Source organism: Neoarius graeffei, chromosome 3 (genome assembly GCF_027579695.1).
Source record: "Neoarius graeffei isolate fNeoGra1 chromosome 3, fNeoGra1.pri, whole genome shotgun sequence".
NCBI lineage: Eukaryota > Metazoa > Chordata > Actinopteri > Siluriformes > Ariidae > Neoarius > Neoarius graeffei.
Window position 1 is genome coordinate 75639674 of NC_083571.1, and position 25535 is coordinate 75665208.

Genomic DNA, 25535 nt, shown 5'->3' on the forward strand with positions numbered 1-25535 from the left:
GAGTTTAAAATTGTTTAGTGTGTAGGTTATGGGTGTTTCATACAGACCTGGCAACCTGTAACTGAATCAGTGCACCCTGTCATGACGCAGCACGGTTGGTTTTGTGGGGGGGGGGTTCTTTTTTAAATAAATGTAGAGGTGGATGATGTAACAACCCCAGCTATATAAATGTTTTGCCCGGGACTGTGTTCCTCTGATAACAGAAACAGCTCCAGCTCTCTCTGATCTTAATCTGTTATGTTCTTTCAGGATTTATCGTGCATGTCACTCCTTGTTGAGTTTTTTTTTTTTTAATTTTTTTTAAATAAATCTAGAGGTGGATGATGTAACAAAAAAAAAAACAGCTATATAAATATTTTGCATGGGACTGTGTTCCTCTGATAACAGAAACAGCTCCAGCTCTCTCTGAGCTTAAATCCTGAAAGAACATAACAGAATAAGATCAGAGAGAGCTGGAGCTTTGTTTCTGTTATCAGAGGAACACAGTCTTGTGCAAAATATTTATATATTGGGGGGGTTGTTACATCATCCACCTCTAGATTTATTTATTTTTTTTTAATTAAAAAAAAAAACTCAAGGAGTGACATGCGCGATAAATCCTGAAAGAACATAACAGATTATCGCGCATGTCACTCCTTGTTGAGTTTTTTTTTTAAATAAATCTAGAGGTGGATGATGTAACAACCCCCCCCCATATATAAATATTTTGCACAAGACTGTGTTCCTCTGATAACAGAAACAAAGCTCCAGCTCTCTCTGATCTTAATCTGTTATGTTCTTTCAGGTTTTACCGCGCATGTCACTCCTTGTTGAGGGTTTTTTTTTGTTTGTTTTTTTTATGCCCGAGTTGTTTGAACCCAATCTGGGTTTTCTGTGTCGAATAAGGCTATGTTAACACTGCAGGCTGAAGTGACTCAAATCTGATCTTTTCGCCCATATGTGACCTGTATCCGATCTTTTATTGACAATATGAACGACACAGATCCGATTTTTTTCAAATCCGACCCAGGCCGTTTGGATATGTGGTCCTAATTCCGATTCCTATCCGCTCTTTTCATATGTGACTTCAGTCTGAACCGCCAGGTCGCATTCATCCGACTTACACGTCATCAACAAGCCACAAACGTCACTATTCTGCGCTGAAGTAGGCGGCGGGTCTATCAAAAAAAGTTACAACAACATGGCGCATAATCACGGGTGCAGATAGAGAGTGGGACTCGTCCCACCCAGATTTAAATTCACCTCGTTCGGTCCCCCCCACTTATAGGGAGGAAAAAACATCTATGCTGTCTTTCTTTGCATAAGGCAAACCTCACGGAAAAATCAAAAGACTAATTACCATTCGGTTTATTGAGGTGCACGGCAGTGTATACATAGTTGCAACAACTCCCATAAAACAAAACAAAGACTGATATTCGGTTGGTTGAGCTGCGCAGACTGCACAGGTTGCAAGCTCGAGCTTGGTTGCTATGGTAACCCACAACAAGTTTGACAGGCATATCAGGGTTGGGGTTGGTTTGCTGGCAGCTTTGTCCCCCAGTTCAAAAAACGTATCTGCGCCCCTGCGCATGACATCAATGCGAGGGACGCTTCGGGCTGTGAAGGTTCTGAATCTTCTCAATGGAAGGACGCAGAGGTTAGGGAGCTGATTTCCATTTGGGGGGATACAGCTATTCAAGCTAGATTGGATGGGTCATACCACAACCGGGCAGTTTTACTTCCGTAAACACTGGCCATGCTCACTGCGTGTGACGTCGTCGTATCCTGCAATGCGCATGCGGAACACTTTTAGGTCGCTTTTCGTTCATACTGAGGATCACATACAAGTCGCATATATTTGTTAATGTGAACGACCTCACAAAAAAATCGGATTTCACAAAAAAATCGGAATTGAGCATTAAGCCTTGCAGTGTGAACGTAGCGTAAGGAAGCGGCTTCACCTTTAAGAAAATCAAACCCTTTCATGAAGGAGCTGACTCGAATGGGAGCTGAAAAAAATAAAACGAGATTCTTAAGCAAACTCTTCCATACTCACTTCCGACTTTCTGTTTTTGTAAAATATATTTTAAAAACAATCGTGAATTTCTCTGGAGTTTTCAGGCTCAGCTTCTCTCTCTGTATTCTTTAAACACTCGTTTCCTCATTGTTCTTGAAGCATTTACTTCTATTTGTTAACATTTTTATTCATAATGGGGAGACAGTAATGCCTTTTATCTATTTCTCTGTTTGAACTAGCAAAAACAGTGCATGCGTGCCGTCATGCACAAGGAGTCTAGAAACAGTATGCGTACCATACTACAACAGCAGGGGTATATAAAATAACTTGCAAAGCAGTAAATGAAACCGAGACTAAGAAAACAGCCAAGACATAATGGCGGGTACGTAGTGAGGGACGCTTTTAGGAACTGAAAAGATCAAAAAACCTAATTTTTGTGGTGCTAGTTTGTAATATACTGTATGCTCATTCCAACGTGCCCGGTCGGGCATGCTGGGGACATATCCCACTTGCCCGAATGCATGTTTCACTTGCATGTTTCAATCGGGCAGCCCTAAACGTCGAGATCTGCCCTGATGCCTGCAAATTAGTTACAGTATTGCGGAATCTAACGCGAGTGCACGAGAGAGAGAGAAGAGAGTGCGTGCACGTGCATCCTGATTGCTCTGTCCTGCTAAGTAGACTAATCAGTGTTCTGAGTGGGTGGGCTTTGTCTTCTCTTCCTGACTAAGAGTCAATCAGTTCAGTGTATCCAGGAGCATCATGGCAGAGTGCCCCAAAAAACAAAATACAAAACCCACTTCACCTCAGACTACATGAAAGTGTCCCCTTTCTTAATGGGGTAAAATAATGGTGTTGCGTGCTGTACTGTTTGTTACAGTACAGTACTTTAGCATTGCCCATGGTGGGGTAAACGATTGTAAAAGATATGTTGAGGTGAGTTTAATAGTGTCATTTGTTCATGTGCATATTATTTATATGAGCTGGCTCGCTGCTAAGGCTACATGATGAGGCCAGTCTCCTTGAACACTTGCTTAAAGTTGCAATAGAATAAAAAAAAAAAAGAGTTAAATAATAAGCAGTTTACATAAATAGTATAAGTAGTCTACATATTTTGTCACATTTTCTACATATCTGGTTTACAGACTAGAGAAAATTTACTCAACAAAGTGTTACGTATAGCTGCCTCAGACAGTATAGTAATGATACCTTATGCTTTTATACACTTCAGGGACCACATCTTTTAGGGATTGTTGAAAATCACAATTTTTATAGTAATTGTTCAAGAGTTGCATCAATAAAGTTCCAACAAAACCAGTTCAATCACCTCAGTGATATGGCCGTGTTATTGTTTATGAAATTCCAGGGAAGCCAAGTACAGCGTGTGTGTGTGTAAAAATAACCACGTTGTAATATCTAATTATAGAGTATTAGGGTGTTTTCACATCTGGTCCCCTTTAAAGGAACCAGACAGTCCTCTTTAAGTGGACCAACAGAAAAAGAACTCAGTTCTTTTTGTGTTCACACTGTGAATTTATTACAAAGAGGACTGGGTTCTCTTTCTGGTCCAGTTAAGCTTTGATGGGGCCTCAGTCCTCTTTCTGTTCACACCAGGTCCTCTAGAGCCCTCAGACCCCCAGTGCATGGAATTCTGGGTAATTTTCTCTTGAATCAAAAATAGTGCAGATTAAGGAAAATAAATTTATTCCAGCGGCTGTGGTAAGTTCCAAAAGGAAGTCGAGTTTCCCTGCTACAGTCACGTGACCAACTACGGCAAACAAAGAAGGTTAAACTACAGTGAAAAAGGCGAAGTGAACCCGGTGCGCTTTTTGTTCACAATGCGCAGATTAGGCGAACTGTACCGTTGATTTTTAGCGAACCGTACTGAGACCACCTCCTGAGGTGGTCTCAGTTCAGTTCGCTTTAAAGGGGTCTGGGTACGGTTGGAGTGTTCACATACGCAAAAAATGCTGAGTCATCGATCTGAGTTCGGTTAGATGGCTGAAAGGGACCAAGTGTGAAAACACCCTTAGACTTTGAATTCATCGAAATCAGAGAAGTGGCGATCAAGTACCTCAATAAAATAAATATCTGTGGTGAATATTCATTTCATTCAGGCATTCATTGTAATTTTTCTTTTGCATGGTTCACATGAACGCATTATAATACAATATTTGGAGGGAATTTTACGACAGTGCCAAACTCACTGTTTTCATTGTTTTCATTCACAACATGATTGTCACCCTTGTCATGTCCAACTCGTTTTCTTTTGGTTTCATTTCTTTAAATTAATTTATACTTTCTTTGACTGGATTAATCAAGATTTACCTTTATTTCCTCCAGAAGCTTTGAATTTGGGTGAGTCTAACTCTTGTTAAAATTGCAGATCAGATAATGGGATATAACAGCACATGCATCAAAATGGGGCATTGGATAGTTTTTGTTTATTGTTACAGTTAAAGTTTGAGTTTTATTGAAAAATTAAAAATCATTAAGGCATGATGATTATAATTGATTTAAAAAATAAATTAATCACTTTTATTTAACTAGTAAATACATAGTAATAAAAAGGTTATGGTCAGGACAATTGAAAAATCTTGCTGCTTGTCTGACTGAACAATTGGATTGAAAAGTTAATGTTGGGCCCTGAGGCTGTGCAACATATAGCATCTTAATCAATTCTCCTGCAGGTTGTGTTGTTAACTTAAGCTGCTTATAATGTTTATGTATATAGATGATGGTGCAGACATTGGAGACTCTGTCTGCTTGTGTGCGTCACGTGTGCGCTCTTGACGAGGCTACCTCCCTGGAGTCCATCCGCTCTCTGCCTTCTTGTATCCTCCACATCTTAAAGGACACTTTCCAGCACTGCAAGGTACAACTTGCTCAGATTGCATTTCTTCTAAGGGAAAAACTCCAGTCATTTTGAACATGCTCAAGCATAAATTATGTAAATGAAAGTCAGTCTTATGGACTCTAATCACTGTAATGAGCTAAAAAGAAAATTATTGGTACTTTTGTGACTCAAATTAAGAGGCCTCTTGAACATTTATAGGTCTGCTGTAACCTGTCTTTTAAGTTCATAATTGATAGTGACTGAAGGCAAGTTTGTTTTTATGCTTTTTTTAACTCACCTTGGAAGATGGTAGTCCAAACTTGGAATGACCTCTTTTTCGAATTCTGTGCATACAAGCAGCAGTGTGTGTGTGTGTGTGTGTGTGTGTGTGTGTGTGTGTGTTGGGGGGGTTGAGCGAGAAGGTAGCTAGTGAACTGTGATGTATGCTGTCCTCCTCAGAACAGTGAAATGTATAGTCTGTCACTCTGCGTGTGTGTGTATAAAGTGTGCACACCCCATTAAAATTACAGGTTTTTCTGATGTAAAAAAACGAGACCACGATAAATTATTTCAAAACTTCCCCCACCTTTAATGTGACCTATAACCTGTACAATTCAGTTGAAAAACAAACAAATCTGTTAGGGGGGGAAGCATAAATAAAAAATAAAAAAAACACGTACAATATGCTGGTTGCATGTGTGCACACCCTTAAACTAATACGTTGTTGAAGTACCTTTTAATTTAATGACAGCATTTAGTCTTTTTGGGTAGGAGTCAATCAGCCTGCCACATCTAGACTTGTCAATATTTACCCACTCTTCATTGAAAAGCGCTCCAAATCTGTCAGATTGCGAGGGCATCTCTTGTGCACAGCCCTCTTCAGGTCACCCCACAGATTTTCAATTTGATTTAGGTCTGGGCTCTGGCTGGTCCATTCCAAAGCTTAAATTTTCTTCTGGTGAAGCCATTCTTTTGTTGATTTTGATGTATGCTTGGGGTCCCTGTCATGCTGAAATATGAAATTCCTCTTCATCTTCAGCTTTCTAGAAGACACCTGAAGGTTTTGGGTTAAAATTGACTGGTATTTAGAACTGTTCATAATTCTCTCCACCTTGACTAAGGCCCAATCCCAATTCTAATTTCTACCCCTCCCCCTTCCCCTTGGCCCTTCCCCTTGAAACTGAGCTACAAGGGATAGGGCTTGAAATTCAACCCTTACATATTGGGATAGCCCTTCAACGATCGCATACGTCATCGCGTACCTCCGTCAGCGTTTACGTTAGCAAAACGCGACCAAATGTGTCATTGGCTGCGACCAGCCGCTACAGTCAGAGCCAGAGGCAGAACCAGAAATCTCTGCTGGCAGGGTGTGATTTGTTAACTAACACCACTGAATGGGATATCTTTGGCGCTTCGTGCACCACATCCGACAGAATGAGGTGTCAGAACACTCATGTAAACAATAAAAGCGAGAATAACAGAACAAAATGTACGCAGTCAAGCAACCGAAAACAATACTCACTCCCAAAGCTTTTTAGCAGCAGCTTGGATTTCAGAAATCGCTGCTCATTCTCAGCTCGAAAGCGAATCAAGCGGTGTGTTTCCTCTGGATAACAACTTAAAACACGTAAATAATGGAGAAAATACATTTATGACAATCTTTCGCCGCGGGAACCGCCATCTTTCTGAAATCCGCATGAAATCTCGCTGAAATCCGCATGGCATTGTGGGAAATCACTCAAACCCCTTCGTTCGGAGTCAGCTCCAGGAAAATCTCCGTTTGGAGGGGTACAGAAGCCCTACCCCTTCCCCTACCCCTCCGCGTTAACTGGGATTGGGATACCCCTACCCCTTCACGTGAACGCGCAAAATGGAGGGGAAGGGCCAAGGGGTTGGTCCAAGGGGTGAAATGGGATTCGGCCTCAAGCCCCTGTTCCAGCTGAAGAAAAACAACCCCAAAACATGATGATGATGCTGCTAGCACCAAACTTTACCGTGGGTATGGTGTTCTTTTGGTGATGCACAGTGGTGTTTTTGCGCCAAACACCTTTTGGAATTGTGGCCAGAAAGTTCAACCTTGGTTTCATCAGACCATAAAACATTTTCCCACATGCTTTTGGGAGAGTTGATGTATTTTATTTTATTTATTTATTTATTTAGCAAAATTTAGCCAAACCTGAATGTTTTTCTTTGTAAAAAAAAAAAGGCTTTTGTCTTGCGACCCTACCCCATAGTCCAGACTTATGGAGAATATGGGAGATTGTCACATCTAGTACACAACCAGTACTTGCCAGAAATTCCTGCAGCTCCTCCAGTGTTGCTGTAGGCCTCTTGGTAGCCTACCTGACCAGTTTTCATCGTGTCTTTTCATCAATTTTGGAGGGATGGCCAGTTCTTGGTAATGTCACTGTTGTCCCATATTTTCTCCACTTTTTGATGACTATCTTCATTGTGCTCCATGGTATATCTAATGCCTTGGACATTTTTTGTACCCTTCTCCTGACTGCTACCTTTCAACAAATGAGATCCCTTTTATGCTTTGTAAGCTCTCTGTGAACCCTGGATTTTGCTGGAGGATGCAACTGAGTAAATGTCACGAAAATCATACTAGGACAGCTGAACTTTTATTTGGGGTGAATCAGAGTCATTTTAATTGATGGCAGGTGTGAACCCAAAAAGACTGAATGCTGTAATTAAATCAAAAGGTGCTTCAACAAAGTATTAGTTTAAGGGTGTGCACACTTATGCAACCAGCTTATTGTACGTTTTTTTTTTTTTATTTTTTTTTTTTTATGCCCCCCCAACAGATTTGTTTTTTTTTTTTTCAATTGAATTGTACAGATTGTAGGTCACATTAAAGGTGGGAAAAGTTTTTTTTTTTTTTTAATTATTAATCGTGGCCTCATTTTTTTTACATCAGGAAAAACATATTTTAATGGGGTGTGTACACTTTTTATATCCACCGTATGTTTGTGTGTGTGATACTGTATATCTCACACGCAGAGCGTGCAATTGCTCATATCCAGTGAGTGTGGACAGAATAGAATACTAATTATTAGTGTTTTATTCTATGCATACTCACCAGATATCAGCAATTGCACGCTCTGATTAGATGGAGAAAAACAAAATGGTGGAGTGTGGTGCTGAACCAACCGAGGATGAAATAAAAACTGTACTCGAAAACAAAACCCCAAAAATTATCAAGTATTTAAAAGTAACGGGAATAGCTAAAGGAATATATTGAACTACATGGCGCTAGGTAGATTAACAGTGTGTGTGTGGCATGATTCAGTCTGGACGCGTCCGAGTTGGAACAGTGTCGATATCTCAAAAGCTGTAGGAGAAGTAACGGTGCCAAAAAATGGATGAATAACTAATGATGATGATAAAGTAAACTTAAGAACAATAGTGTGCTTCATGCTGCTTTGTGCTTAGCAAGCAGTCTGATAACTCTCCTTACTGTTTTCCCCAAGTAGCCATGAGTCCACCAAGTGAATTATCTGTAGACTGCACAGTGTGAGACCAGTAAAATGAAAAACACTTTGTCATAAATAAATAAATAAATAAATAAAATATCGACACATTCCAACTCTGACACATCCAGCCTGAACTGGTGTGGTGCGCTTGTGTACAGCTTTTGGATCAACACACCTGTTCTCTCATTCTTGTGGTTTTCCCATCATTTGTTTTCCCCATAGAGAATGAATGGGGCTCACGAATTGTCCTGCTCGGACACACTTCATTGGAGACCCACCAAACTTCATGTGATTCCTCAGGCCATCTCCCCCAACATGTACATGCAATCGGTTCTGACCCGCGCTCATCTTTTCCTTTCTTTTTGCGATATCTTTTACCCCATTCATTTTTCTCCCCATTCAAATGAATGGAGTTTCAGGAGGAAAACTTACTATCATGTCACGCTGTGCGCCTCACACTCTAAAATCTCTGTTTTAAACCATGTCACACGCTCACTTTGTTGTTCTACTCAGAACCAGCTGTAGTTCATGTAAAAAAAGATTTTAGAGTACAAAGTGCAATGTCGCGCTCCGAGTTGAGCCATTTTAAACCAAGATTTTACAGTGTGCAGGCACACACATTGCCCCACACACATTCTCTCCCTTAATCTAAATCTAGATTTCTTTAAAATCTTAGAGATTTTAAAGAAAATTCATTTTTTTAACATTATTTGGTCTCCGAAACTGAAAGTTTGATTATTTTAAAATCTGCGACTACTTTTACTTAAAATAAGTTTGAGAATAAATCTGCTGGAGGATCCCTTTAAATATATATAAATAAAATGAGTGAGGGAATATTACATGGTGGCACGAAGATGTGAAGTTTGTCTTTGAGTGGTGAATGTATATATTACGAGTGAGCGAAGCGAGTGAGAGATCAGGAAATACAGTATGTCAACCAAGTCCATCCTGACCCGCTGAGCTGCACAAGCCAGTGCATTCTTAGTGCCAGTCCCAAGCCCAGATAAATGGGGAGGGTTGCATCAGGAAGGGCATCCGTTGTAAAACCAAATCAGACTACGCAGATGATGAAGAGGACTTTCATACCGGATCGGTCGAGAGGGCTGGGTTAACATTGACTGCCACTAGAACTGTTTCCCAGCAGGGTACTGGTGGGGAAAAGGAGGAGGTGGAAGGCGAACTTGCATTTCTTCCGAAAATAGAAAAGACAGGAGAGTAGAATTGAAAGTTCGAACTTTAAATGTTGGCACTATGACTGGTAAAGGAAGAGAACTGGTTGATATGATGGAGAGGAGAAAGATTGACATCATGTATGTACAAGAAACAAAGTAGAAGGCAAGTAAGGCCAGGAACATTGGAGGTGATTTCAAACTTTTCAGTCGCGGTATACATGGGAGGAGAAATGGTGTAGGGGTAATCCTAAATGAAAAGTATGTTAAGAGGGTGTTGGAAGTAAAGAGAGTGAGTGACAGAGTGAGGAGTGTGAAGCTGGAAATCAAAGGGATGAACATTATCAGCGCATATGCCTCTCAAGTGGGGTGCAGGATGGAGGAGAAAGAAGAATTCAGGAGTGAGTTGGATGAAGTGGTTGAAAGTCTACCAAAAAAGAAAAGAGTGGTGACTGGAGCAGACCTAAATGGGCATATTGGAGAAGGGAACAGGGTGATGAGGAGGTGATGAGTAGGTATGGAGTGAAGCAGATAAATGTGAAAGGGCAGATGGTGGTGGATTTAACAAAGAAATGGCTGTGGTGAATACATACTTTTAAGAAGAGCATAGAGTAACATAGAAGAGTGGAGGAAGGTGTTCTCAGGTGGGGAGATTGGAAACTACAAATTTATGGCAAGGGAGAATGTAGCTAAGCAGCATCTGATGATGTTTGGGAGAATGACTTTAGAGGTTTTTTTTTTTTTTAAAGGAAGAAGGAGAAAGCTAAACCAAAAATCAAATGGTTGCAGCTGAAGGCGGAGGACTGTAAGTCAGAATTTAGGGATATGGTGAGACAGACATTGGGTGAAGAGGCATTAGATGATTGGACATCTATGGCAGAAGTGGAGAGGGAGACAGCTAGGAAGGTGCTGGGAGTGACATCAGGACAAAGAAAGGAAGCCAAGGAGACTTGGTGGTGGAATGAGGAAGTCCAGCAGAGTATAAGAAGGAAGAAAATGGCAAAGCAAAACTGGCATATAAAGAGAGATCAAGAGAGCGCACAAGAATACAAGAAGATGCGAGGGAAAGCAAAGAGAGCAATGGCAAAGGAAAAGCGTATGATGTACTATATGAAAGCTTAGAAACTAAGGATGGAGAAAAGGACCTGTACTGATTAGCAAGATAACGAGATCAAGCTGGGAAGAATGTGTTGCAGATTAGGCTGATAAAGGGTGTGTGTGTGTGTGTTGAGAAGGTGGATGGAGTACTTTTAAGAAGCTGATGAATGAAGAAAATGAGAGAGTGTGAATTAGGAAGTACAGCAGGTTAGCAATGAGGAAGTAAGAAGAGCGATGAAGAGAATGAAAAGTGGTAAGGCAGTCGGCCCAGATGAAATACCAGTGAAGGCATGGAGATGCTGAGGAGAGATGGCAATTGCCTTTTTGACTAGATTGTTTGTTTAATAAGATCTTGGAAATTAAGAGGATGTCTGAGGAGTGGAGAGGTACAGTGGTGCTTGAAAGTTTGTGAACCCTTTAGAATTTTCTATATTTCTGCATAAATATGACCTAAAACATCAGATTTTCACACAAGTCCTAAAAGTAGATAAAGAGAACCCAGTTAAACAAATGAGACAAAAATATTATACTTGGTCATTTATTTATTGAAGAAAATGATCCAATATTACATATCTGTGAGTGGCAAAAGTATGTGAACCTTTGCTTTCAGTATCTGGTGTGACCCCCTTGTGCAGCAATAACTGCAACTAAATGTTTCCGGTAACTGTTGATCAGTCCTGCACACCGGCTTGGAGGAATTTTAGCCCATTCCTCCGTACAGAACAGCTTCAACTCTGGGATGTTGGTGGGTTTCCTCACATGAACTGCTCGCTTCAGGTCCTTCCACAACATTTCAGTTGGATTAAGGCCAGGACTTTGACTTGGCCATTCCAAAACATTTAACTTAATTCTTCTTTAACCATTCTTTGGTAGGACGACTTGTGTGCTTAGGGTTGTTGTCTTGCTGCATGACCCACCTTCTCTTGAGATTCAGTTCATGGACAGATGTCCTGACATTTTCCTTTAGAATGCGCTGGTATAATTCAGAATTCATTGGTCCATCAATGATGGCAAGCTGTCCTGGCCCAGATGGAGCAAAACAGGCCCAAACCATGATACTACCACCACCATGTTTCACAGATGGGATAAGGTTCGAATGCTGGAATGCAGTGTTTTCCTTTCTCCAAACATGGTGCTTCTCATTTAAACCAAAAAGTTCTATTTTGGTCTCATCCGTCCATAAAACATTTTTCCAATAGCCTTCTGGCTTGTCCATGTGATCTTTAGCAAACTGCAGACGAGCAGCAATGTTCTTTTTGGAGAGCAGTGGCTTTCTCCTTGCAACCCTGCCATGCACACCATTTTGTTGTTCAGTGTTCTCCTGATGGTGGACTCATGAACATTAACATTAGCCAATGTGAGAGAGGCCTCCAGTTGCTTAGAAGTTACCCTGGGGTCCTTTATGACCTCGCTGACTATTACACACCTTGTTCTTGGAGTGATCTTTGTTGGTCGACCACTCCTGGGGAGGGTAATAATGGTCTTGAATTTCCTCCATTTGTACACAATCTGTCTGACTGTGGATTGGTGGAGTCCAAACTCTTTAGAGATGGTTTTGTAACCTTTTCCAGCCTGATGAGCATCAACAACGCTTTTTCTGAGGTCCTCAGAAATCTCCTTTGTTCGTGCCATGATACACTTCCACAAACGTGTTGTAAAGATCAGACTTTGATAGATCCCTGTTCTTTAAATAAAACAGGGTGCCCACTCGCACCTGATTTCAATCAATGGGATGACAAACACCTGACTCTAATTTCACCTTCAGATTAACTGCTAATCCTAGATGTTCACATACTTTTGCCACTCACAGATATGTAATATTGGATCATTTTCCTTAATAAATAAATGAGCAAGTATAATATTTTTGTCTCATTTGTTTAACTGGGTTCTCTTTATCTACTTTTAGGACTTGTGTGAAAATCTGATGATGTTTTAGGTCATATTTTATGCAGAAATATAGAAAATTCTAAAGGGTTCACAAACTTTCAAGCACCACTGTAGTATACTGGTACCAATATTCAAGAAGAAGGGCGATGTCCAGTGTTATCACTATAGAGGCATAAAGTTGGCTGACCACAGCATGAAGTTATGGGAAAGAGTAGGGGAAACTAAGCTAAGAGGAGAGGTGGAGATATGTGAGCAGCAATGTGGTTTCATGTCAGGAAAGAGTACTACAGATTCAATAGTTGCTTTGAGAATGTTAATGGAAAAGTATAGAGAAGGCCAGAAGGAGCTGCATTGTGTGTTTGTGGATTTGGAGAACATGTATGACAGGGTGCCAAGAGAGGTGTTGTGGTACTGCATGAGGAAATCAAGAGTGGCAGAGAAATATGTGAGATTGATGCAGGATTTGTATGAGGACAGTGTGACAGCAGTGAGATGTGCAGTGAGAATGACTGAGGCATTTAAGGTGGATGTTGGATTGCATCAGAGCTTGGCCCTAAGCCCTTTCCTGTTTGCAATGATGATGGACACGTTGACGGATGACAGCAGGCAAGAGACCCCATCTACAATGATGTTTGCAGATGATATTCTGATCTGTAGTGAGAACATGGAGCAAGTGGAAGAAAATGTGAAGACATGGAGGTATGCACTAGAGAGAAGGGGAATGAAAGTCGGTAGGAGCAAGACAGAGTACATGTGTGTGAAGGAGGGTGAGGACAGTGGAATGGTACATCTGCAAGGACAAGAGGTGGTCAAAGCGGAGGAGTTCAAATATCTGGGGTCAACTGTACAAAGTAATGGCGAGTGCAGAAGAGAAGTGAAGAAGAGTGCAAACAGGTTGTAATGGCTGGAGGAGTGATTTGTGACAAGGCTGCCAGGAAGAGTGAAAAGGAAAGTGTATGACAGTAGTAAGAGCAGCTATGTTCTAAGGTTTGGAGACAATGGTACTGACAAAAAGACAGAAGGCTGAACTGGAGGTAGCAGAGTGGAAGATGTTACAATTTTCATTGGGAGTGACAAAATTGGACAAGATTAGAAATGAGTATATTAGCGGAACAGCACACGTAGGACAGCTTGGACACAAAGTGAGAGAGGCGAGATTGAGATGGTTTGGACATGCACAGAGGAGAGATCCAGGGTATATTGGGAAAAGAATGCTGGAGATGGAGTTGCTAGGTAGAAGGAAAAGAGGAAGACCAAAGATGAGATTTATGGATGTGGTGAAGGAGGACATGAGGATGGTTGGTGTGACAGAAAAAGATATGGAGGATAGGAGGAGATGGAGGGACATTATCCACAGTGGTGACCCCTAATGGAAATAGCCGAAAGAAGTCGTCGTCACTCAGGTCCATGGTGTCTTCTGCGTGAAAAAATGAGTTTTTCAACAAGAGAAGATAAACTTTATATCCTGAACCCAGTGTGTGATTTTCCTTTTTATTACATAGACACATTCACAAACAAAAAGTACCCAAATTTATCAAAGCAATTAATCGATATCCTCACTTGTGAGGATATTGGAAATTATTATACATACAGGCCACTTTTTCCATGGAATAAAAACATGTATTCTATTCCCTTTTAGTGGTTTATTGATGGCGTGCACTATTATCATTATCCCTTCTCCTCTGTGTATTACACCACTGTACCCAATGGAGAATGAGCATGCAATATTGTTACAATATTGCACGTTGTCAAGACAGCACAATGTCACATGCCGGAGACATAAAACTTCTGTGCTAGTGACAGTGACAGTTTGTAAATAAACATGGCAGCCAGGTTTGCTTCGTTAAAAACAGAAGATTTTGAGAGAATTTTGGCTGCCAGGTAGCTCCATTGTGTGTAGCTGTCGATATTGATTTTAAAAGTAACTAAGTAAATTACACAGGGAAAATAATAATATTTAGCTTGACTGTGCTAGTGTTGGCCTTCGCTAACACTACACCAGCTGGAAGGTAACTGGACTGCCACACTAACAGCGCTGAGTCGTGGGTAAGCTAGCGTTGGCCTTCGCTAACGTTAGTGACGAATGCTACACTGGCTGGAAGGTGACTGTACTGCTGCGCTAACATCACTTAGTCATGGGTAGGCTAGCGTTGGCCTTCGAGAATGTTGATATGAAGAGGGTGTGTATGTATAATAATAGTATTGGCTGGCTTTGAGTGGCCTTTCAGATATATTCCATTCAGCTAGCATGATACTGAAAGAGTCGAAGATGAGTTCAGCATCATGCTAGCTGAATGGACTATATCTGAAAGGCCACTCAAAGCCAGTTAATATTATTTAAATATGTCTGTAGTTCTCGATGTCCCAGATAAGATAAGAAGACCTTTATTATCCCACAGTGGGGAAATTTCCTGTTTGCAGCAGCACAGTGGATAGCAGCAAAAGAGGACATATCAAACCACACAAGTAAAAAAATATTTAAAAAAAATTTTTTTGGATGTAGTTCATATGAAAAATGAGTGGCATATTTCCCCAGTTAAACACTTGTGTCTATGTGTACATGTGTACTGCGACTCTGTACAGGATAAGCGGCTACAGATAACGGATGGATGGATGTTATTCATTTCACCCATCAATGGTGTTAATGTTATGGCTGATCAGTGTATAGTCACTATATATATATATATATATATATATATATATATATATATATATATATATATATATATAGTGACTATACACTGATCAGCCATAACATTAACACCATTGATGGGTGAAATGAATAACATCCATCCATCCGTTCTCTGTAGCCGCTTATCCTGTACAGAGTCGCAGTCAAGCTGGAGCCTATCCCAGCTGACTACGGGCGAGAGGTGGGGTACACCCTGAATGAGTCGCCAGGTCATCGCAGGGCTAACGCATGGAGACAAACAACCATTCATACTCACGTTCACACCTACGGTCAATTTAGAGCCTCCAATTAGCCTAACCTGCATGTCTTTGGACTGTGGGAGAAACCAGAGCACCCGGAGGAAACCCACGCAGTCACGGGGAGAACATGCAAACTCCACACAGAAAGGCCCTCGTCAGCTGCTGGGCTCGAACCCAGGACCTTCTTGCTGTGAAGCAACAGTGCTGGTATATACAGCTTTGGAAAAAAATGAGACCACTGCAAAAGTTTCTCTGGTTTCACCATTTATAGGTATGTGTTTGAGGAACATGAACATTTTTGTTTTATTCCATAAACTACTGACCATTTCTCCCAAATTCCACATAAAATTAAATTTTCTGCAACTAAGCATTTAATTGCAGAAAATGACAACTGGTCAAAATAACAAAGATGGTGTTTTCAGACCTTGAATAATGCATAGAAATCAAGATCATATTGAATTTTAAACACAATACTAATGTTTGAACTTTGAGTTCAGAAGTCAATATTTGGTGGAATATCCCTGACATTTTATCATGGCTTTCATGCATCTTGGCATGCTTTCCACCTGTCTTTTTTTCACTTTGTTCTTGGGTGACTTCATGCTATTCCTGGTGCAAAAATTCAATCAGCTCAGCTTTGTTTGATGGCTTCTGACCATCCATCTTCCTCTTGATCATATTCCAGAGGTTTTCAGTGGGATTCAGGTCTGTAGATTGGCCTGGCCATGACAGGGTCTTGATCTTGTTGTCCTCCATCCACGCCTTGACTGACCTGGCTATGTGGCATGGAGCATTGTCCTGCTGGAAAACCCAATCCTTAGAGCTAGGGAACATTGTCAGAGTAGAAGGAAGCAAGTTTTCTTCCAGTATAACCTTGTACATGGCTTGATTCATGTGTCCTTCGCAAACAAAAATCTGCCCCATTCCAGCCTTGCTGAAGCACCATCAGATCATCACCAATTCTCCACCAAATTTCACACTGGGTGCGAGACACTATGGCTTGTAGGCCTCCCCAGGTCTCCGCCTAACCTTTAGATGACTAGGTGATGGGAAAAGATGAAATTTGGACTCCTCAGAGATGACGACCTTACTCCAGTCCTCTATGGTCCAATCCTTTTGGTCTTTAGCAATCCTCAGCCTGGCTCTCCTTTGATTCTTATTGATGAAGGGCTTTTTTTTTCTAGCTGTGCATGAGTTTAAGCCTGCCCATAGGAGGCTGTTTCAAACCGTCCTTGCTGTGCACTTAATGCCAGCTGCCATTTGCCATTATTTTTGGAGGTCACTTGATGTCATCCTACGGTTGTTGAGTGACATTTGAAGAAGTTGATGATCATCCCAGTCAGTGGAGAGTTGTTTTCACCTTCAGCCAGTCTATAACTTTGTTGTCCCTAATGTCTGCTGCTTGACCTTGTTCTTATGAACTGCTGTCTTTTGAAATTTTGAGGATGGGAGCAATCTAATGCCCACTGTATCCTTCTGCCACTAAAGCCAGAATTGAACCCTTCTTTTTCTCCCTCAAAACTTTTTTCTTTTTAACTCTTTTGGCATGATAAATTGGAATAAATTGTCAAAGTCACTCAGATCCTTACACTTGCCCATTTTTCCTGCTTCCAACACATCAACTTGGAGAATTGACTGTTCTCTTGCTGCCTTATATATCCCACCCCTTGACACAAGTGCCATTGTATTGCTCAATATGTATTCTCAATGTGAGAAATATCTAATTTCTAAAGAGGTGTACTAGAAGACCGTTTGCGGATCTGAGAAAAGCAGCTGAAATTTCCACTGCAGAGTCACATCACCAGTATTACATCCTAAAGAAGTATGAAGTACTTTAGTGTGGTGCTGTGGAGAAGCTTCTTAAGAGGAGAAAGTCAGCAGAAGATTGGCCCATCTACTATGCCACCATAGAAGACACCTATGATATCATCAGCAAGGCTCACGTTGCAACTGGCCATGGTGGTCATGACCTGATGCTGAAACATCTTGAGCAAAAGTATGCCAACATCACAAAAGATGCTGTTGAACTCCAAGTCATACTGCCTTGTGTGTCAAGAGAGGAGGAAGCATCCCAAGACTACAGGTGTTCTCGTCAAGCCTAATCTGTCCATCGAATTTAACTCTCATGGTCAAGTTGATCTTATCAACATGCAGTCATCCCCACAAAGATAGTTCAGGTCATAAACCATGATCTAGTGCCACCTCACGAAGTTTGTTATCCTGAGGCCCAACAAGCCACTACCACCACCTCCTGCCACCATCACCACCTGCAACCACCCAGCCACTGCCACTTTCTGCCACCAGCCAGCTTTCCACAAGCTTCCAGGCTCCTGCACTGTACCATCATCACAACCCTCCTCAGTTGAGTTCTTCACCCATGGACAAGTGGCTTCAAGACATCAGTGATCAGCGTAAAAGAGCACGTGAGTCTCAGTTATCCCAAGCAGAAAGGATGGTCAAGTGCTCCCTTGTTAATTTTAAAGGCTAGTGAAGCTGGAGATACTGTTGCTGTTCCCATGGTTGACAGGGGTAGAAGTGACCCAAGAAACATACTTGGCCAGGCTTCAACGTTAACTTTTGACACCTTTTGCCCTACACGGCAAATGGCCTCAAAAAAATTTTGCCCTCCCTTGAATTTCCTTTTTCCCTAAAATTTTGCAGTATTTCGGCAAGTTTTCAAGCACACGGTTCAAGGCAATGCTTATGTTTTCTAGGGGTATAATTGAGTTATTTAGAGAAAAGTACATGTTTTTAAAGTATATATTTTTAAAAAAGCATTTATTTCTGCAACAGAAGAACAAGACAAGTCCTGAAAACATGAAACATACAGTGGATATAAAAAGTATACACACCCCGTTAAAATGATAGATTTTTCTGATGTAAAAAAAAATGACCACGATAAATAATTTCAAAACTTTTCCCAAATTTTATGTGACCTATAACCTGTACAATTCAATTTAAAAACAAACAAATCTGTTAGGGGGAAAAACATAAATAAAAAACGTACAATAAGCTAGTTGCATAAGTGTGCACACCCTTAAACTAATACTTTGTTGAAGCACCTTTTGATTTAATTACAGCATTCAGTCTTTTTGGGTTCACACCTGCCATCAGTTAAAATGACTCTGATTCACCCCAAATAAAGTTCAGACATTTACTAAGTTGCATCCTCCAGCAAAAGCCATGGTTTGCAGAGAGCTTACAAAGCATCAAAGGGTTCTCATTGTTGAAAGGTATCAGTCAGGAGAAGGGTACAAAAAATTTCCACGCCATTAGATATTACCATGGAGTACAGTCAAGGCAGTCATCAAGAAGTGGAGAAAATATGGGACAACGGTGACATTACTGAGAATTGGATGTCTCGCCAAAATTGATGAAAAGACAAGACGAAAACTGGTCAGGGAGGCTGCCAATAGGCCTACAGCAACACTGAAGGAGCTGCCAGAAATTCCTGCAAGTACTGGTTGTGTACTACATGTGACAACAATCTCTTGTATTTTCCATATGTCTGGACTATGGGGTAGGGTCAAAGAAAAACATCCAGGCCCGGCTAAATTTTGCAAAATAATACATCAACTCTCCCAAAAGCATGTAGGAAAATGTGTCATGGTCTGATGAATCCAAGGTTGAACTTTTTGGCCACAATTCCAAAGGATATGTTTGGTGCAAAAACAACACCAAAAGAACCCCATACCCACGGTGAAGCATGGTGGTGGTAGCATCATGTTTTGGGGTTGTTTTTCTTCAGCTGGAACAGGGGCTTTAGTCAAGGTGGAGGGAATTATGAACAGTTCTAAATACCAGTCAATTTTGGCCCAAAACCTTCAGGTGTCTTCTAGAAAGCTGAAGATGAAGAGAAATTTCATCTTTCAGCATGACAATGATCCCAAAAAAGTTTTGGAATGGTCCAGCCAGAGCCCAGACCTAAATCCAATTGAAAATCTGTGGGGTGACCTGAAGAGGGCTGTGCACAAGAGATGCCCTCGCAATCTGACAGATTTGGAGCGCTTTTGCAAAGAAGAGTGGGCAAATATTGCCAAGTCTAGATGTGGTAGGCTGATAGACTCCTACCCAAAAAGAGTGAATGCTGTAATTAAATCAAAAGGTGCTTCAACAAAGTATTAGTTTAAAGGTGTTCACACTTGTGCAACCAGTTTTATTGTGCATTTTTTAAAATGCTTTCCCCCCTAACAGATTTGTTTTGTTTTTCAATTGAATTGTACAGGTTATAGGTCACATTAAAAGTGGGAGAAGTTTTGAAATAATTTATCGTGGTCCCTCTTTTTTTTTTTTTTTTACATCAGAAAAACCTATCATTTTAACGGGGTGTATACACTTTTTTATATCCACTGTAAATCAATATCATATATGTAAGACATACGTACAGTATGAGTACATGTATGTCTTTTTATATAGCATTTAGGACACAAAATGCACTTTGTTTTGCCTATAACAACATCATATGCATCAAGATCTGGGCCCTGTAGAGCAGGGGTTTTCAGCCTTTTCTGCTTTAAGGCCCACCTGTTCATACTTGTACAGAGTCGGAGCCCATTAAAAAAAATCCCCAATTATTTTGGCTCATCTATTCTATTACAATTTAATCACTGGCAGAGCCAGTAACACCAAGGAAAAGACTGGGTGACAACCAAGAACAGTTTAGTGACTACTGGAGAGACGGTTGGCAGCTCGGGAAGATGGCAATCTGGTCAGGAAGGGTTAGCATTCCAGCCTGTATCTCCTGTGAGGGAGAAACCCAAATAAGCTATGGAAAAGCCTTCTAGAAAGCCATGCAGAATACAGCAGAAGCCATAGAGAAAGCCACAAGGTGGCTTTGGATTAAGAGGGCGGATCTGTGGATCAATGCTGCTGGGACGCAAGCTGGGGTCTGATCAATCCTGACTGGGTCGCCTGGGAGAGGGTGTATGATGTTGAAACTCCCGATGACTCCAGGTTACATCACTGATGATGTGTCCCAGCACATCCATGAGATGTGTCTTTCATCTCATCTAGAATTTAATAATCTATTGTAAAGTGTATTAATGGGATGCAGCATCACTCCCTGTTACAGATGGGAATTTAAATAAATGCAGTAAAAACAAATTTTTAGATTGTAGGTATTGTATTTAAAACTGTATAGATGTGCCTGAAGCCAAACCATGCATGCAGGGCATTCTCAATCAAAAGGGATGAATGATCCAAAAGTGGAGTGTGATCCATTAGCACAAGAACTTATTGCCATGTTTGTATACAGCCAACAAGCAGGTTATTACAACCAAGGCGTACACTCAAAAGAAGTGGATATAGAAACCACTCAGTGGAATAGATCCTTACATGTTAACAAAGAATTTTTCCTATGAAAGAGAAATTTACCACCTAAATTTGACATTAGTAGAATAAAATTTGATCATATTGTAGCCATAACTAAATACAAAGACAATAGTTATGTACAGTATACTATTAATTAACTTAATGTGAAGATAATCAACAGATTGTTTATTTTTTTCAAAAGATTGTGTATATTTTAGTGTTTTTTGTAATTATTTCTCTCTGTACATACACGACCCTACCAGCTCTGCTGATCAATGCATTGTGTTTAAATAAAGTTCATTATGAGTTGGAAAATTATCCATCTGTTGAGTTCCCCGACATCTCAAACTACCTGGTGCTGCAGACATCGTTCTACATGGGGACACAGATGAAAACCTGGAAGAGCATGGAGGAGTACAACTTTTTATATGTGGCTCAGAACACAAGATAAAGCCTGTATCGTTTTTGCCTGGGTAAATAGGAGTTTCTGGGCTTTTTGTCCGTGTCTTTGCGATGGTTGCTAGGACGCTACAAGTTTTGGTATCAGGTGTAAACAAACAACTGCCACTTGATTCCCAATCCTCCCTGCTTCTTCCAGTAGGCATCACAGATCCATATAATTACCCACAAACGTCTCTCTCTCTCTCTCTCTCTCTCTCTCTCTCTCTCTGTGTTCTCTCTGTGTGTACGAGTGTGCTCTGTGTGCGCGCGTGTGCGATCTTCAGTCGCTTTTGATTCTTTTGACTGTTGAGAATCCCCGGTCACAGAAGCTACTTGATAGGGGGATGGTAAACACTATATGCACCACTTTAAGAACATGCACACACATGCGCATGTGCGCCTGAAGCGAGCCAATCGGAATCGCCATTACAAATTGGAAAGAAAAAAACAATGATGATCACAGGGGAGGCGAGGATGCTGGTTAATACGTCTTGTTTTTTGTAATGTACTCGCTCAAAAATCATTTTTGTGCTTAAAGAAGCCCACCATAGGTGTGCCTGAACATGCCTAACTCGCTAAAATATTTCTGCCCGGGCATCTTGGTTGGGCAAATCGGGGATTCGGGCAATGCCTGGCATTAAGGCTAGTTGCCATTATTGTAGATTGGGATGAACATGACGTACAGAATTGCAGTGAAGGCTGGGTATCTGAGCACAAAGTACAGTATTCTAGGGCTCAGTTTGATCTCTGTCCACAGTGACCTTTAAATGACTCTGATGTTAACACAGTGTACCATTTACCCTTCGTCAAGCTTTCAACACTATAGCTTCTGGTGGACAAGGGTTCTTCCACTGTGACTGCAGTAAAGGCGAGAAACAGTGTCTGACAAACAGGCTGCAAGTGCTACACACCAAAGACACTTTGTAACAGCAGGTGTCGCAGCAGTCTTCCATGTCAAAATAAGAATTATCCTTTGTCAAACAGTAACTACGTCTTGTAGTTATGATTGTGTAAGATGCATGTAGATCAGTGCTTACAGATACATTGTAGTGTAATAATGTATGTGTAGAATTTGGACAATAGTGCTGTCCAAAGCATTTTATTTTATAATGTTGTACATAATGTGTGTGATGGGTGATTAAATAAAGTTCATGTTGTACATAAAGTATATCTTCTTCACGAGTCACTACAACTTTAGATTAAACTGTCCCTATCCAGTGTAGGATGCATTGTTTCACACAGGGGGACAATGCTTCCAGGTCTTCTTGGGTACAGGGATCTGGTAGATGTGGACAAACTAGTAGATGTTGCATAGTCTGCTACTCTTCACACAGGCAGCTGGTGTTGTCATTCTCTCTATACCCTCACTTCACTAGATTGGTTTTGCAATGGCCTACAGCAGTTTTCATATGGTTAAGACATGACCAGAAGGGCCATGTTTTGCTGGAGCCAGGGGGAAGGGTTTTTTTTTAGGGCTGATGGGCACCCTGTGCGGTGCTTGGGCAAGATGTTTGGTCCACAGGGACAGTTGCTGGTTGTGAGGGCTGTTGTTCAGTGGCTCAGCAGAATGTATGAAGCTGTGTCTTGATTTCAGCCTCTTTCCTGTTGGCACATGGTTGAAAAGAGGGTGGCGAGGGTCACTTTTTCCTGTTTCAATTTCTCTTTCTGGGATGCAACAGTCCTTCTAATGCTAGGGGGTGTGATGCCACACAGCAAGTAAAGGTCGTCTACCTTCATGGGTTTCATGCAGCCAGTGACAGCCCAGCAGGCAGCATTCAAAGCTGGGTCAATTTTGGTGGCATGAGCTGATCTACTCCAGACCAGTGAAGCATACTCCACTGTAGAGAAGCATAAAGCCAGAGCTGTAATATGGATTGTCTGAGCATCTTCACCTCACTTGGTATTGGTCAACTTCCTAAGGATACTATTCCTTGATCCCACCTTCACCCTGGTCTTGGTGATGTGGTCCTTGTATGTGAAGGACCGAACAAGTGTAACCCCTAAGTAGACAGGCTTGGTGATGTGCTGTAGCCGTTTACCATACCAACTAATCTGATAAAAAGCGCATATTTATGTTTTGTCTGGGTTAGCTCTGAGATGGAGGGGCCATTGAAGGAGCATTCACGTCATGGTCCCTGGCAGGTGTTCTCACCTGCGAATCCTTCAGCTACACTATGCTATAAAGTGTATGATGAGTTATGGATAAAGTTAATTCCAAAACCTTGTCTTTGAAAACCTGTGGCTCGATACATAAAACATCTAATACTGTATATCCAGTAGAAACTTTGACAAAAGGAGCCTGATCACTGAAATAACGAAGAATCTCCTACAAATAAATTGCAATAAGGGATTTTGTGAAATCACTGGAGCATTGTTTCAGTAATTATGTGAAATCTCCAGAATTTTTCATGATTTTGTGAAATTTCTCAGTGAAACAGTGATTTTACGAATTCCGTGAAAGTCTCCGGGATTTCACGAAATCCCTAGATGCAGTCTTACTGTAACATATGTTGCAGTAAGATTAATTTAAAGATGAGAGGTGACTGGCTGTGCAGAGCTGACGACATTTGCTGAACACAAAGGAACTTGGAGTTGAGGAGACAACCCTGAGTAGGAATTCTCAGTTGAGGGAGTGTTTCTTTTGGTTTTTCCTGGTTGCACATCGGGAATTATGAATTGCAGCATTAGTCAGACTCAAATCTCATTCAGATTTGAACATCTTGAAAGAACACGTCTCCATGGAAATGATTTGCTAAAATTTTATAGTGCAGTGTGATTTGTCTACAACTGATTTACAGTTTGGTTTGTAGGATAGTGAGATTGTATACAGCGGGAGACTGTCACTCGTGGGGGATCTGCTACAGGGCCTGTTCAGAGAAGCGTACTCCCTCCAGAAGTGCCTGATGGAGCTGCTGGACAAGATCAGCCTGGAAAACAGTGCCTCTGAAGAGGAAATATCTGATATAGTCACAGGTGAGTCCATCGGAGTTTTTTTTCCTTTTAAGCCTTATGCCTGACTTGCTTCTAAATATTCTTTTAAGATATTATTTGTAATTAATTTATTCCACTGAAGCTAGTAGTAAAAGATATGTAGTTACAAGACAGATGAATGCAAGTCTGGACCTCCTGGTGGGTTTTGATGGGAATCAAACTTTGACACTTTTTTTTTTTTTTTTAATTGGAAGACAGTATAGTTTTTATTTTCTTGTGCAGTGATTCACAGTTTGCTGGACATATGCTCAGTTATATCCAATCTGGATATTGCCCTGCATGCTAACACATGGAAATTCATCATCAAGTGAGTAAAAATTACCTAAATTACTATTGCTACTATTTATTTTGTTCTTTCTGTCATGTTTGGCTATTTAAATTAATAGTAACGAAACATGCTGCTATGATGCACTCTGTTTCTGCTCCATTTATCCATCTTCTTCTTTGACTTCAGTTTTATGCTGTTAACTCCTGGTTTTGTATTTTAACAAGTTCCAAATATATATGAAAAGCCTACTTTTGCAGACTGAGGTTTTTCACTCACCCTAAAAATCGTTCTTTATATTATATGGACACATCCACACAAAAAAATTGCAAGTTAATTAAGAGAGTTTTTAATTTTGAACCTGTTTGCCACTTTGACAGCACGTGTCAAGTCAGTGGTAAAACACTGGAAGTGACGTCATCAGAGTGAAATATCGGAAAATATGTCACTCGGCTCTGCGATGTATTCCATATGAAAAACGAGTTTTTCAGCACAAGAAGGATAAACTTCATATCTTCAAGCCAATGTGTGATGTTCTTTTAATTATATAGACATTCATAAACAAAAAGTACCCAAATTTATAAAAAAAAATCACTGATTTTCCTCATGAGTGACATATAGAGATTTGTCATAGTTATGGATCTGCATATCCCAGATGTAGTTTGTATGAAAAATATGAGTGACGTATTTCCCAGTAAAATACTCATGTCCATATATTATATTAGGATATTAGGCAGCAAGTGAACAGTCAGTTCTCAAAGTTGATGTGTTGGAAGCAGGAAAAATGGACAAGCATAAGGATTTGAGTGTCTTTGACAAGAGCCAAATTGTGATGGCTAGACACATGGACCAGATCATTTAAAATCCAGAACCAACAACAGGGTCATGGATGCACAAGGTTCATTGATGCACGTGGGGAGCAAAAGCTAGCCCATCTAGTCCAGTCCCACAGAAGAGCTATTGTAGCACAAATTGCTGAAAGTGTTAATGCTGGTTATGATAAAAGAGTATCAGGAAAAAACAATGCATTGCAGCTTTCTGTGTATGGAGCTGCGTAGCTGCAGACCGGTCAGTGTGTCCATGCTGACCCTTGTCCACTGCTGAAAGCTTATACAATGGGCACGTGAGAATCAGA

At 40.8% G+C, this 25535-nt stretch overlaps 1 protein-coding gene across 9 annotated transcripts in view; it reads left to right on the forward strand.

Annotated features, from left to right (window-relative positions):
- firrm (fignl1 interacting regulator of recombination and mitosis) overlaps positions 1-25535 on the forward strand; it is an 84671-nt gene that overhangs the window by 25112 nt on the left and 34024 nt on the right. For all 9 annotated transcript variants that reach the window (XM_060917341.1, XM_060917340.1, XM_060917347.1 and 6 more), the window contains 3 exons: positions 4731-4871; positions 23955-24117; positions 24358-24442. In XM_060917341.1, coding sequence (XP_060773324.1) covers positions 4731-4871; positions 23955-24117; positions 24358-24442 — 389 coding nt within the window. The remainder of the gene's footprint in view (positions 1-4730; positions 4872-23954; positions 24118-24357; positions 24443-25535) is intronic.